At 31.5% G+C, this 16975-nt stretch overlaps 1 protein-coding gene across 3 annotated transcripts in view; it reads left to right on the forward strand.

Moving 5' to 3' along the window:
• Positions 1 to 1672: 1672 nt before the first annotated feature.
• LOC127715045 (stromal interaction molecule 1-like) overlaps positions 1673 to 16975 on the forward strand; it is a 50293-nt gene continuing 34990 nt past the window's right edge. For all 3 annotated transcript variants that reach the window (XM_052221062.1, XM_052221063.1, XM_052221064.1), the window contains exons 1-2: positions 1673 to 1962; positions 13265 to 13386. In XM_052221062.1, coding sequence (XP_052077022.1) covers positions 1842 to 1962; positions 13265 to 13386 — 243 coding nt within the window. In that variant the 5' untranslated portion in view covers positions 1673 to 1841. The remainder of the gene's footprint in view (positions 1963 to 13264; positions 13387 to 16975) is intronic.

A 16975-nucleotide genomic window follows, 5' to 3' on the forward strand; every position in this document is an offset into this window, starting at 1 on the left:
AATTAACGATAACAAATATGTAACACATAAACAAACGACAACCACTGAATTACAGGCTCCTGACTTGGGACAGGCACATACATACAGAATGTAGCGGGCTTAAACATGTTAGCGGGATCCAAATTGTGTTGTGCCGTTGCCCTACTGTTCAAGGTAAGGGGAGGGTTAATTGGCGCCTTTAAAACAGTCTAAGGAGGATAAGGAAATCAGATATCTATGTTTTAATTAGATTGGTTTAACCCTGCAACATTCTGTATGTGCCTTTCCCAAGTCACGAGCTTGTAAGTGGTTGTCGTTTGTTGCTGTGTAAGGCATATTTGTTTTTCGTTAATGGCTTAATTGTTAATAAATCAGACCCTTAGTTTTCTTGTTTGAACAGTTTTGCATTTATCATTTCGGGGCTTTTTATAGCTTGCAGTGTATGCGGTATGCCTTTTTGATCGTTGTTGAAGGACGTACGGTGAGGCTATAATTGTAAACTGAGTCCACGTCATTTGGTCTCTGGTGGAGAGTTGTCTCATTGGCAATCATACCACATCTTCTCATTGAAGATAACATGCAATGTAAACTATATGCGTCAGCGTGACTGCTGCCTCCTCAGCATGACCGAGGGTCTGAATGGGGGTCCTTCGTTTCTATGTCCTTAAATTTTTATTTTATTTTATTATCTTTATACATTTTATATGGCTTACCCATTATTCAATGTTCTTTATATTTTAGCACCGGCCATTATTTTCTTTTCTTTACTTTTTTATACATTTTGCTCTATTCTTAATATTTTCGCATATCCAGATCCTCATGATCTTGACTGAACCATGCATGATGTAGAACAAAAAACCAATATTAAATATAAAAGTTATAATGAATAGAAAATTTATCATAAAAAAATACCCCAAATCTGAGATTATTGTGTTATCAAGTTGTACTCTCAGCCGAAATCAACTTCGATCAGTACCGATCATGATCCATTTATCTCTTGACACTCGAAAAAGAACAGAGGTTCTAATTATTCTAATTAGATGATTTGATCACTTTTGAAAAAAATAAATGTATCAATATAAATACACCTTTATATTATATACTAAATTAGTATATAATAGTCCCAGATACCCCGAAGGATTGGTGGCATTTAAACAGTCTGAGAATAAAATACATAAATACATATAAACATCAACGTAGCATGTTCAAAAAGTGAAAATCAACATTTCAAATCTTATGAGGTGTGGAGCCTAGCTGGAACCGTATTATACTAATTAATAGTCCCAGGTGGAGCCTAGACCAGGGGCGGATCCAGGATTTTAGGTTAGGAGGCGCAAACTTAAAATTTTTTGAGGTAAAATTATCGAAATATTCTTTATTAAGCTGAGGACAACCCATGCTTTGCAAATTTTATTGGGTGCACGCCCGACACGCCCCCGTCTGAATCCGTCCCTGGCCTAGACGTTTGCTAACTACTGACGTTTTGATAAATGGAAAAGTAAGATACATAATTTCATATGATGACAAAATGAAATGAAATATATAATTCTTAGTTGATTATATAAATCCTGTTACATTGTATGATCAATATTATGATCAATATCATTTTTAAACTACTCTCACGTTAAGATTTATTAGTTTGATAAAATCGGTTCATCGGTTCAACTTTTAGCACTACCCAATGTATCAAATAAACTTCCGGTTGAAGAATGATACGTATCATCATCACTCGAATTCTTTTTTGAATTTTCGCACTATTTAAAGGATTTGTAATGAATTTATATGAACAAATACCGGATTTAAGTGCCAAAGATATTAATGTATTGCAGGATAAATATTAGAAATTACCAGGAGGGCAAAATATGATAACCAGAAGTTGGCTTAGATCGCCGGTGATAATCACACTGTTTATTGTTGTAACAGTTTTGTTGAACTCATTTTTGATTGTATGTGATAATTCAGACCAGGAAGGAATCAAAGAAGGTACAAAACTTTAAGGATCGAAATCTTTCTTACTCACAAACCCATACTCTGCTTCTATTATTGGCCACATCCCACATGCATGACATGCACTATTAAATTACATGATAAAGGAGGTTTTGTTGGTCCTGTTGTATAATAATGTATAGTCGAAGAATACAGCACATTAATGCTCAGGGTTCTCACTAGGATATCTTTAGGTTGAGTCCTGGTACTGGCCACTTTTTGAGATGTTGGCAAGTAGGAGAGAATGATTACGGGGAGGGACTGAATTTTTAGGGTTACATATATATATATATGCATGTAGGTGAAGACAGGAAATTTGAAAAATCAATAGTGCTGAGGTCTGTCCAATAGCATAGGGCTGAAATGAGATAGTGTTGTGATGCGATTGGTTAGTGCTACAGCAGGGTTCTCACTAAGGCAAGTCCATGAGTCCTGGACTCATGAAAATCTGTCTGGACTCACCATTTTCAAAACTGGTGAGTCCAAAAATGCATCAAGATTGTAATATTTTGTATAAACTGAACACACATATTTTAAAGCCGAAAAAAATATACATGTATGCTAGTTTCCTACCTCCGGACTGACCCTAAGTTTGATCGCTGACCCTTGAATATTTTATTTCCTTTCTTAAAACTTATTCTAAAAAAATTGTTAAAGAGCTTTCTTATATGACTAAGAATCCGATTATCACTGGATTATTCACTCAAATTTGTAATAATATTGTTATTATTCAAATTTAGAACTTGTCAAACCATCATGTGACCACTTATGCGCAAATTCCCAGATGCATATAAACATTGTAAGTGTAAAACGGGACCAAACTCTGAGAAAACAGGATTTTTTTTCAGATTTTGTTAAGATGCAAAAAAAAATATAAAATGAAATTCGACTGACCAACCAAAAATGGTTGTAGGCAGGAAACAGACTTTTTTTTGCATAACGAGAACATTCAAGTAATAAATTATCATAAAAATTTGGTAAATAAATACATGGAATATATTAATATTTTATCAAATTTATTTTTTAGCAAATAAGAAATTTAGGTGGCTTTATGGAAAACATGTACATTGTAAATGTAGGGTAATTCACTCTGAAATACATCTGTCTGCATGCATGTACATATGTACATGTATGTTTGGGTTGTAAATCAAAGTGAAATATCCTCCAATGATCTAATCACCTGTAACAAATGTGTAATCACCCTGTTTTACAGGTAATCATGTGATTTTTGACTGAATCACATTGTGTATATTCTGTAATATGTATATTTTTGGAATGGAAAAAGTATGTCATCCCTATGGTCATGATGGTCATGACATACATGTTCATGTATATCATGTAGCAAATTAGGTTTCAGTTTTATATGTCATTTATTATATCGATTACTAAGGATAAAAAACTGTCATATAAACAATGCATATTTAGAAAAATAAACATGAAAAATTTTTGTCAGTCTTTTAGGAAATTAAATACTGCATAAAATGATTGTAATGTTAACTATAGAATAATGTTAATGCAGGAAGTACAATAATCTATGTTATTTTTTAATGCTTCTTTAAGCTAGTTAAAAATATACATGTGCACTATATATACATGTATATAGATGAGGTGGATTTGTCATTTTTTACTGTCCTTTGAGCTCCCACTCCACTGTCCACTGTAGAATGGACAAAATTTGTTGGTGGTTAGCAATGGTTAGAAATGCCTTGACACGCTTAAGCTGTATAAGTAAGACACAGTATCATGATTCATGAGTATATTGTACAGTATCCAGTGTTCTCCCCAGGGCCTTTTACCATCATGGTAATGTGATGCTATATTGCTTGAATGTGATACTATCATGAGTGTATTGTACATGTACATTTGTAGATACATGTAAAAGTCCAACTGATACAACAGTACCAAATTGTATATAAAGTTGAAAAATGGGACCACAAATTATTCTTATGATTGAGATCTATACAAGTCATCATGTTCGGACTGACCATTTTAACTTTCAAACCAGATTTGTTTCTTCTGTTTGAGACAGCTTTAGACTTAAAATATCCTGAACTTTGATAACAATTCTATGATAAGACATCATGTAGGACTTATACATGTATATCATACATGTCATGTGAAGATTGGAATAATAGATTGAAAATGCTACCTTTTTATGTTGTACATGTACATGTAGTCTACAAAATCATTCTTTATTTTGATTTTTATGCCCCTGTCGTAGGCTATGGGGGCATTGAGTGTTACCCTTGACCATTCTGTCCATCCGTCCCATTTTCGTTTGTTTGAAGCTTGAGGGGGGGGGGGGGGGGGGCATTTGTGTCCTCAGACACACTCTTCTTTTACTTAGGTTTTAATTTAATCCATCCTTATACATGTTATACATTGTACATGTTGTATGTACATTTTAACTTTATAACTGTGGTGTTTCTGTTCAAATAAAAAATGTTTAGACTTTTCTGGTTTCTATAAAGTTCTGGAAGGTTAGCTTGTTTCTTCATGTTTGTATATCTACATTTGTGTTCTTAAAATATACTTTTAAGACATAATCTTCTGTGTAAGAAATCGAACATAAAAAGAATATATAATCCCATGGTTTTAAAGATTTCAAATAATCAAAGGCAATCTATTTGTGTAATTTCCATAAAACTTATTGATTTTTTGAATTCAAATGCAATATCTTAAAGGCATACATTAAATCTGAATGCTTTCTCATTAGCTCCACATATTCTTGATACTGGATGCTGGTAATTTTAATATATATTTTTAGGACAACAAAAACACTTTATCATGTTTATGTATACTAGACAACAAAAACACAAGAATAAACAAAAGAGTAATAAATTTAAATATACTATAAACATGATAAAGATTTAATATCATAATACAAACAATCAATAACTACAAATGTACTTATGTAATCTTTATTGTAATCTTATACATGTTATACACATGATATATATATACAGTAATCATGGTAATAGACAATGTGAACATGTGATAAAAAACCAGGATGAAAATGCACAGAAATGTAGATAAAAAAATTGAGAAGTGCCCTTTCACAACCTTAAAATGTGCCCTGCCCTCCACTCAGACACCATGCCCCTTTCAATTTCTACGCTTGAGCACTGTCAAAGAATATATGCTAGTAGTTACCAAAAACATGCTAAAAGTTCCCTAACCTATATATATATTGATATGAAATCATGCTACCCATTAATATTACTAACATTAGTAGCACAATAATACATGTACATGTATTGATGGCCGTTACCTTCAGTGTAGATTTCAAAGTGTAATACCACCAAATCATAGTTTGTCACAACAACCTGTTGCATACAAAAAGGGTTGGAAAAAAATATTCCCTTGAAACTGACAGTTGTAGGAAATTAATCCTACATTTCATTAAGTAAAAAATTTCTGAGTCATCAACATATATCTTGGGTGTTTCAAAGCACCATTCTTTTTTTTTATTTGGTGTTTCTATGAAATATTTTGGAAACTTGAGGTTACATGCATATGGTTACTAACACTTGTAAACAGGAAAGAAAGGGGTGGTGATTTGATTGGTTAACTTCCAGTGATGGTTATTATCTTATATGCAATGAAATGTTATGTGAAATTTTGTCTGTAGTACTGGACAGGATAAAACTTTTCTCATGTCAAGTATTTCTTTATTTGAAACAAAGATAAATTCTGCACAATTTTAACAAAGACTAATACATGTAGGGGAAAAACAATGGTGGTATTACACCTCAAACAGTAAAATTATAAACAGTGTATGAAAACGGTATCTTGTTCAATTCTGAACAGAAAATTTGTTTGAATTGTTTTACATTTGTCATTTTGGGGCCTATTATAGCTTACTATGGGGTATGGGTTTTGTTCTGACATTGTTGAAGGCCTTAAACTGTATTGTTGTTAAATTCTACATGTTCTATATATGTCATTTGGTCTCGGGTGGAGAGTTGTTTCATTGGCAATCATACGGAATCTTCTTACTTTTATACTGTACACAATTTTAATGGGAAAAAGGGAATTTATGTTGTGCTGTAACACCTATGTCCCAGGTTAGGGGGAGGGTTGAGCACTCACAAACATGTTTAACCCTGCCACATTCATTATGTGCCTGTCCCAAGTCAGGAGCCTGTACTTCAGTGGTTGTAGTTGATTCATGTCTGTCATATTTGTTTTTCAGAAATTGTTTTGTTATGAATTAGGCAGTTTACAGTTTTCTCAATTGAATTGTTTCATATTTTTTATGTCAGGGCCTTTTATAGCTGACTATACGGTATGAGTTTTTCTCATTGTTGAAAGTCATTCTGTTGCCTTTAATTGCTTACAGACCTAGGGTCAATTACATGCCAAAGTAATTGATTACATTTCAATTACATTGATTTTTAAATGTAATTAATTACATCACAATTACTTTGATTTTCAAATGGAATTAATTACAATACAATTACATTGCCAATGTAATTAATTACATTTCAATTACTTTTGTCCAAAGACCTGTAAGAGATACATTGTATATCATATAGGATAAAATCATAAAAATGACAAAAGACTAGAATGAAACTTTTATTCATGCACTATTTAACAGTGATCATGAAAACATTTGTACAAGTTTTGATTTGATGAAGTTTTCAAATTTCAAATGTCTTTGCTACATTTAATAATCATTAGATTTTTCTTATTTTTATGGAGAAAAAAAATTGTAAAGATATAGATATATATAGATACAAATGAAATATTTTTTATTCTTAATAAACTTTTTCTTAAAATATTTAAGTCTACTTCAAATTTTTTTTGATTTTTTAAAAGGTTTCTTATTTACCTCATGTGAGTTACAAAATTTAAAGTAACTTTTAAGCTTCTATTTATTACAAAAGAGCTTTTACTAAATTTTCAAACTTGTCTTTTGTAAAGTCAAAATTGTCATGTATATTGGACTCCATTCTTGTATGTTGTGACTGCTTTATTAAAATTTTGTTTGAAGAAAGTGTTTAGATAATATCCATCTGAACAGATTTTAACATAAATATATGATGGTTTGAAATGAAAACTGCCCATGGCATTTTAATCAAGGGATATAGATTTGTACTTTAAAATTAGTTAAGTGAAAGGAAATATCCTGAGGCTAAGATTATTATTAGTTGTTAGAACAGCATATTTACAAATTACATGTCAATCATGTCAATAAATTGGTATTGTTTTTAATTTTAAGATTTTTTAAGTATGCATGTGAAAAATTATTTAATTGATTAAATACAAATTAAAATGATTACATGCTATAATCATGATAATGATTATAAATAAAGTATTTGGGAATCATATTTTTTTCAACACATTCAAATGTTTATAAAGTATAAAAAAAAACAAAATACCAATTAAATAAACTAAATGTAGGGAAAATACAATTTACAAGTGCATGATGTTTGAGTGAATCAGAAAAGCCAAAAATGTTTAAAATTTTCCAGCAAATATCTAAATTTAATTGAAAGTAATTGAAATGTTATTCATAATCACATTGCAAAAAGGCAATGTCATTAATTACTTTCAATTACATGTAATTGAAAATATGCTGAATTACACATTGCATTGAATTACTTTCAAATTTGTAATTAGTTACAGCTGATTACAATTACATTATTAATTACCCCAGGTTTGATTGCTTACATCCACTTCATTTTTTAACTTTGGTGGATAGTTGTCTCATTGGCATTATACCACATCTCCTTATTTTTATAATGTTAGTTTGGCTTTAAATTGTATTTTAGAGAATTGATGTTCATCCCAAAAATATCAGACTTAATGCAAGACAGTCATGACAGTGTTATCACAGGGTCATGATGGTTATTGTTGTTTAATCAATACATATAATTATTATAAATATTAGAATGTGGGTGTGAAATAACAATGTTAGTTAATCTTGAGGTGAAATCACACCTCCATAATGAATCTCCAATCCTGCAAAAAACACTTGGCAAAAGCCTTGAACAACCCATGTGATATGTATCATGTACATGTATACAATGTACATGTACAAATGTATCATTGCTGTAAAAAAAAAATTAGGAATGAAAATTATGCATTTTTATACGCCCGTTTACGGGACGTATTATGGTATACCGTTGACCGTCTGTCCGTCCGTCCGTCCGTCCGTCTGTCCGTCCGTCCGTCCGTCGTCAACATGTCGGACATTATCTCAAAAAAGCTTTAACCAATATGCATGAAACTTTGGTGAATTGTTAATATCTATTGACGTGAGCTCCCTTTCGTTTTTTATAAATTTCAGATTTACCGTTTCTGAGTTTTGGGGTTTTATTCATTAAAAAAGGGGGGATTTTCCAGTTTTCCGACAATAACTCAAGAATGATTTCACCAACTTGCAAGAAATTTTGATGAATTGTTTATATCTATTGACATGAGCTCCCTTTGGATTTTTATAAATTTTAGATTTTACGTTTCCGAGTTACAGGGTTTTATTCATAAAAAAAGGGTGATTTTCCAGTTTTCCGTCAATAATTTAAAATGCTTTCAGCAGTTCTCATGAAACTTTGGTGAATTGTTTATATCTGTTGATGTAAGCTCCCTTTAGAATTTTATAAATTTTAGATTTTACATTTCTGAGTTATGGGGTTTTATTCATTAAAAAAGGGGGGATTTTCCAGTTTTTGGACAATAACTCAAAAATGCTTTCAGCAGTTCTCATGAAACTTTGGTGAATTATTTATAGCTATTGATGTAATCTCCCTATTTATTTTCATTAATTTCAAATATGACATTGAGAAGAAATTGAACTTTATTTGTTTATAGTCTGACAACAGATTTACTAAGTATTGCGCAACAGCACAGTGTATTGCACAACAGCAAGAAATCTTTAATTGAATATAAATTCAATTCATATAACCAATTTCAAGTTCTTTGACTACATTTATTCAGAAACCTATAATATGTCAAATATTTAATTACAATCCAAATTCAGACCTGTATCAAGCTTGAATATTGTGTCCATTTTTGCCCCAACTGTTCAGGGTTGGACCTCTGCGGGCGTATCCAGCTGCACTCAGCGAAGCAGTTTATTAAATCTTTAATTGCATGGTGTTACATCAGGGTTCTCACTAAGGCAAGTTCATGAGTCTGGAATTCATGAATACCTGTCTGGACTCATCATTTTCAAAACTGGTAAGTCCAAAGATGTATTAAGTTTGCAAAATGTTGTATCAACTGAGCATATACCCGTACAAGTATATCAACATTTTAAGACAAAAGTTTAAAGATTAATCTAAACCTAATGTTATTTCCTTGCTTTATTTTATCATGAAGACTGAAAGGATAAATTATATAGCAATAAAGGTTCATGTTTGCACTGTTGAACTCGCCATGGCCAAAAATGATGACATAGTACTCGCCTTCAAAACTCTGTAGTGACAACTCTGTTACAAGAAAATACATATACATGATATAGGGAACAGGGTCTCTAAATATAATTTTGTTAGCTTTTCTTAAAGGACAATGTACCACTACATGTAGTTCGCTTAGCAGCTGTTTTACTTTTAAGTCCTATATTTGTACGCGGTGTTTATGAACATGATGAAAGGTGTTAATTTTTACAAGTGTGGGAAGCTTGAACATGTTGAACAACATGATTTTACAGTTTATTGTAATACCAGTGAAATCATCATCATTTTTCAGTCATTATCTTTCAAATAATTTGAACAAATTAAGTACATGTAATTGATGACGTGTGAAATAGACAATGAAAAGTATTATACATGTATATTTCATCAACATATGCTTATGTTCTTTGGATGATAATCAGCATCATCACTAATTTGCAAATACTTTATCAACTTGTCAAGAAGCTACAGAATGGTGATAATGGCGTGCATCGTTTATCTGTTTTCATTATCCGTGAGTACTTGTACACAATGTTAAGGCCAAACATAAAAGAATACGGGGTAAGGGGGAGGGGAAGGAAACACATTTTCCATCTAGTGAACAAATATGCCATACATTTAATATGACAAGTTAACATTTTTACATGTTTGCATGGAAGCACAATGGCCTAGTCCAAAATTCATTAACCTAAGCTTTCTGAGTGAGGCCCCTGCTAATTTTTTCCCCTGAGTTAGACTTTTATATTTAAGGAGTATATAGGTTCCTGAATTGTACGGACATTATCATGATTATATGATTTTCAAATTTTAATTTTGTTTTTTCTTTTTCACTGACAGTCATTCCCAATGTCGCCAGACATGGTTTGGTCCAGTTAAAGTCATTTGAATTACTGACCAAATGACCAGTAACATTTTATGTGTAAATGTCCTGTTATTAGGAGAGTCTGATCCAGTTACAAATGTAAGAAGAATGGTTTCTGGACCAAATGTCCAGTTGATTTTTCAATGCCTGGGGAACAACTGCACTGAAAAAAGTTGATTGGTTTAAATATTCATGAATGCACTATTACAAAAAATATATTAACTAAACAAAAATATCTGTCATTAGGCATTTAAAGAGTAAAACATGGTTAACCCCGCCACATTTTTACGCCTGTCCCAAGTCAGGAACCTCTGGCCTTTGTATGTTTTTTTAATTTTGGTTCATTTATATGTTTCGGAGTTTAGTAGCTATGGCAGTCCATTTTCTCTGAACTAGAACACATTTTTGTTTAGGGGCCAGCTGAAGCCCGCCTCTGGGTGCAGGATTTTCTCGCTGTGTTGAAGACCCATTGGTGGCCTTGGGCTGTTTTCTACTCTAGATCTTTGCTTGGGTTGTTGTCTCTTTGACACATTCCCTGTTTCCATTCTCAATTTTACATGTAGTGACAGTAGCTTAGGTAGAATTTTTTTGGACCTAGATTAAAAAACAAGAGGCAGACGATAACAAAGGTAGAATGAAAAGACATAAGTCAAAGAGAGGCTGACAAAATAATAACAAAAAACCAAAAAGGACAAACAAAAGTCTACAATGCAACATTAAAAGTCTGTGCAACACAAACCCCACCATAAACCTGGTGTGATTCTATTGTTGCCTTTATACCATTTTTAGTACCAATTTCAGAACCAATTTTTAAAGTTCTGGAAAAAGTCTTGGTTAGACCTATACATGTATAGTAGGGAAAGTTTATTAAGCATGTTCAGTGAAAACCTAAACACAAGTATTTTTCCTTTTGGCCTATGCATATTGAACTAATTCTCCCCTTTCTAACCTACACCAAGTAGTTTTGTATAAAAACTGTTAACATAACTGTAACATGTCAAGATGAACAGAGCTTATATACATTTGAGCATCATTCATGTCATTACTGGATTAAACTAAAAACTTGCAAGCATTTTTCTTGTAAATGGCCCAAAATTATATATATATTTTTGGTTTTCTTTAATGAAATAAGGCCTTGAAAAGCATGTAGTTTTGCTATAAACCCAACGTTTGACCAATCGACCCTTTTTTTAAGTGCAGTCTACCTTACTCGTATGATTTTTGTCTTCTTGAACAACTACATGTACATGTATATAAGAATTCAATGACGACATGCCACTCCTTTACACTGATTAATTAAGTAACTTTAATTTAACTTCTGAAATACTATCTACATTGTATCAAAAAAGATATGAGAAATGAATACTTTGGTACCCCTTGTTCGTGTTGTTATATCTTATCAAGACTGTGTACCAAAGAGTACCAATATTTAATTTAAAAGGTAATTGATTTATAACATGCATTACATATCCACAAGAGAATACATTGAATATGTATTTTGATACTTTATATATCATGAACGTGAAGGGAGCAATTTTACCATGTTTACATTTATTTTCCAGATCAGAAATTTTTTTTCTTTCCACATTACTTGAAAGTGAATTTTAAATGATTTTTGTACTTTCTGATTTATAGTCTGCCTTTTCCACTCTTCCCCTCTTTCATCAACTACATTTAGAGGTCAACATATGTTCTTCATCAATATAGACAAAGGTCGTAAATGTCAAGTTCTAATTTGCCACTTAATATGCATCTTGTGAAATGTGAAGCTGTATATATTCTCTTTAAACATTTTTTGACAAACTAAATGTAGCCAAATTAAGCAGCTCTTTCTATAAAGCAATACATGTCTGACAATAATAACCACTAGCCTGGATAAATATTTACTTGTCTGGGCCGTCAGGGTTGAGAAAAAAGGTGAAAACTGAAAATCAAGTCCTGTTTAACAACTGCTGATTAAAAAATGATTTATTATCCCAATAAGAATCAGAATTGATTGCCCTAGGTCTTATAATGTACTTGTACATAGGTAAAATAGATATAGATTGAAATTGATACAGTTGTAATATATTACTGATATTTTACCTTGTTGTACATTGATTCAAGGTCGTCAATTTCATATTTATTATGTCAAATGGAAAATTTCAGTTGTAGATTCACAAATGTCAATTTCATATATTTATATCAAGAAAAAAGTTAAACATGTTAAAATGGAATATATTTCAATGACTACTAAGTTCAAAATGTAACAAACCAAAATTTTAATGTTTTGTATACAATGTGCCAATAAATATGTATCTTACATCATACATGTATATTACATGTATTTAGATAATACATCAGTCAAAAAAGATGTGATTATGTTCTTTTATGTTCTTTCACACGTATTAAATTTGTTTTATACATTTTATATCTTCTAACTGTGTAATGTTTTTGATTAAATAGTTTTCTTTGACAAAATACAAATAAAAATTGTAAAATTAGACATATTTTATTGGTTGAAAAGATTGATCTGTCTGTTTTGGTGAATGTGTGTTGTTCAGTTTTATAGTGTCCACTTTGTAGCTAGCCTAGCTGTCCTCTGTGTCACCCAACTGACCATGCATTTTTAAATTCCACCTTGATAATTCCTCCTGAAACCAGGAAATCAAGTATCCATGGATAGAAAACAGTTGTTTTCCTCAATCCACGAAAATTTGTTCTCACGAAAATAAAATAGCCACAATATTATAATTATACAACTATTAATGATTTTTGGTGCAGAATGATGCTTGCTTGTTGCATTAAACCATGTTTAACACCTCTAGCTACAATGTATAAATTGAATCTAAATTTAGAATGTTGCATATAACACCACTATAGCTAAATACAGATAGCGTGATAGGCTTCAAATTCATGAGGGAATTTTTTGTAGGTAGTAAAAATTTCTGTAAGCTATTCCAACAATTTCTTTCTCATATTTCCTGTTAAAAATAAATTTTCTCTGATTCTGTTTAAGAAGGAAAAAAAAATGTTGACATATAATTTTCTTTTTCAGAATGTGATGAGAAAGATCCAACATGTAGTACAGATAAACTGAGTTTGGAAGCCATTAATGAATTGCACCATATGATAGACGATGACCAAGATGGCAATGTGAACCAACAGGAAAGCAAAGGGGTAGGTTATAATTGTGTCAAAAGACTGAAAACTGGGAAAGGGGGGGGGGGGGGGGGTAGAGCCTTCAACTAATAACAGCATATGATAGACGATGACCAAGACAGCAATGTGAATTAACAGGAAAGCAAAGGGGAAGTTTATAATTTTGTCAATAGACTCAAAAGATTTCAAACAAATGATTTCAAACACACATTTTTCTGAATTTCGTCTGCTGCAGACAATCATATATAACATATATATATAAGGGAAGTATTGGTTTAGTTTATCTTGTACACAATGTTGTATGAAATGTTTGCTGAAAAATTGAAGTTATATGTATACATGTAAATCTATATTTTACAATCCCACTTGAAAATCTCGGGTTCACATTTTACACAATGTAAGAGTTTTAAATCCCTTCAAATCATTGACTTGTAACATCTTTACAGAATGATGGAAAAATGTTACCTTTTAAAACATCATGCACCCAATTCAAATCTAATTTGTCAAATCTATTTCAAATTGTTTATTATTGAATGCTAATCATGCATTAATCAAGAAATAATTTAACGAGGTGTAAATTTCATTTACATGCATTAATCTTAATAGGTATATGAATATATAAAGTTGTAAAAGTAATAAATATTGAATATAAATCTTATCAGGAATTAAGTACATATATATTGTGGTGTTATCAAGATGTGTGGGAATTAAGGGAGGCCAGGTGAATATATTGAATAATTGATCAATGTTTGGTGGAAGAAATTGACCATAAAATCCATGGCAAAAACATCTGAGCTTTATTATCACACACTAATTATGCTCTCAATTTATAACAGTTTCATATACTGTAAATTCAGAAATTATTGCAAGGTTTTGATTAATGCCAATGCAATAATCATGATAATCTGAGTTGAGTATCGCAATACCATGAATACTAAAAAATCACATTAACCATGTTAACAATTATTTGTATCTGGAATAATTAATAAGAAATGTATGATGAAAAATAACCCAACAAAATAAGGTTACCCATATCATGCGCGCATGGCTACGGTTAATTTTACTTTCACTGATATTTCAGTCTGAACTAATTATACTAACCCCCTTAGCCATGCATGCATGGCTAACCCTCCTATATTGGGTTAGTTTTCATCATACATTTCTAATCAATTTTCCAGAATTCAAAATTATTCCAGATTCAAATAATTACTTGTTCATTCTGATATTCATCTTTATTACATACATGACAATATTTATCTGGCTGCAGGTTTTCATGAAATCACAATGATTTATCTCTCATTTTTGTCCATTCTTTAGAAATCGCAATTAATAAATTCACACAATAATTTCTGAATTTACAGTATACATACATGTATCATTAGAAGTAGAATCAAACCTAAGTACATGTCATTCAGATTTGGTTGTCCATAATCAGGTTTTTTTTTGTAGTAATTCCTTTTCATAATCTCATTTGTTGTCCCTGTTTCCGCAAGATATTTAAAAATATTACATTTTAAAAGAGTATAATGTGAACTTGTTGATAAATATTCCGTATCAACTTCACAAATAATACACGATGGTCTTGAAGTATAGATTTTGCGTACTGACATTGTTTATCATCTTAATAATGTGTTATAGTATTCTTTTATTTATCTTTATTAATATTACTTTTACTGTTAAGTCTGTTTTTTGAGATATACATTTGACGTGACTCTGTGCTTATGTATCCCGTCATACTTTGAACGACAAAATTATTTTATTTATTAATATTACTTTTACATGTTTACTGTTGAGTCTGTTTTTTGTGATTCACATTTGACGTGACTCTGTACTTATGTATATCGTCATACTTTGTACCACACAATTATTTTATTTTATTTATTAACATCTCTTACTGTTAAGTCTGTTTTTTGTTATATCCATTTTACATGACTCTGTATTTATGTATCCTTAAGCTGTCATACGACAAAATTATTTTATGTCTACCTGTGCAAATTTCAAATGCGCGATTTTACGCCAGTACTTAAAACCTTCCATCCTTTATGGGTGGATTTTACATAGATAAATAAATTGTATAATTTAAGCAAAATGAGGATGTTAAATTTGATGTATGCCTTTTTGTGCTTCTTCGTTACATTTGTTTGTTTTTATAGTGATTAAGATGATAACACAATGTTGACTGCTGTACCCCTATTTTTGACATTTTTACCTATTGTGTCTGTTTGTTTTGTTCACGCATCGTTGTCAATATAATGGAATTTGATGCGACTGTCATACAAGAGAGAGGTTTAGCTAACTATAAAACCAGGTTCAATCCACCATTTTCTACATAAGAAAATGCCTGTACCAAGTCAGGAATATGACAGTTGTTATCCATTCGTTTGATGTGTTTGTTTTTTTGATTTTGCCATTTGATTGGGGACTTTCCTTTTTGAATTTTCCTCGGAGTTCAGTATTTTTGTGATTTTATTTTTTTCATAATAATATAAGATATTTCAATCATTTTATTTTTTCAAATAACTTGAAAGCAACTTTACATTAGTCCTTCCTACCCTTAAATGTTTGACACTTTTTTTCTAAGATACTGTAGATCAGAGCTTCATGAAATTTAACATCAAGCTTCATGTGAGCACGCTATATCATGTATATAGTGTGATTCAGTTTTAGACTCATCTCTCAACAACTTTCTACCGCCTCAGAGGTCTCGTGGTAGTGTGTTCACCTCAATTGTGGGAGGTCGTGGGATCGAACCCTGTGCTGGTCAAACCAAAGACTTTAATATTGGTATTTGCTGCTTCTTTGCTAAGCACGCTACATTAAGGAGTAAGAGCAAAGACTGGTTAGCTCGGAGTCAGAATAGTGTGTCTGGGTAAGCTAGGTGACATGTCTTCCTGCGGACTGTTACCTTGTGAACTAGCACGTTAAAAATCCGGCTCGGCATGTTGGTCTAGTACAAAGCAGGGCTATATTTCATATTATATTAACATGTTCTTGTCCTGAGTATTCATATTAATTTGCCGCTGGACAATAAGGAGCCACCCATCATCTATCATCATCAACAACTTTCTATTTAAAATTAATACTTTTATATTCTTACTCATACATTGTACATGTGTCATAATGGCCATGTATGAAATTTTTATTGCATTTTTCTCAAAAGCTACAAATCAGGCCTTTCTGAAATTTGGAATCTAGCTTCATTCTGAGGATGCTATAATGTGTGAAGCATTTTTGTCAGGGTTTAGCAATTCTTTTGGTCTGTGTTGGTTTTATCAGCTCTTCAACATTTGTATTCAATTTTGGATTTTCAAATTTATGGAGTGGGCTGCCCACGCTGGAAAGTTGTGAATGACAAACTTTTAATGAAGGTGTAGTACAGGCTAGGTGGTTTAAGACAGTTTAATGACATACATTCAACATTAACATGATTAATGACATTTGGGCTCAATAAAATAAACTGATATTTTAAGAAAGTTCAGTGATAATTGAGCCTGATAAAAATCCATAATTTTATGCTTACTGAAATTTTTATTTTTTTCTTCTTTAAAGCCCTATATCAGCATGATCAGATGATTCAAATCGGGCATGGATCCAGCCATTTTTAAAA

Source organism: Mytilus californianus, unplaced genomic scaffold (assembly GCF_021869535.1).
Source record: "Mytilus californianus isolate M0D057914Y unplaced genomic scaffold, xbMytCali1.0.p SCAF_9, whole genome shotgun sequence".
In the NCBI taxonomy this organism is placed as follows: domain Eukaryota; kingdom Metazoa; phylum Mollusca; class Bivalvia; order Mytilida; family Mytilidae; genus Mytilus; species Mytilus californianus.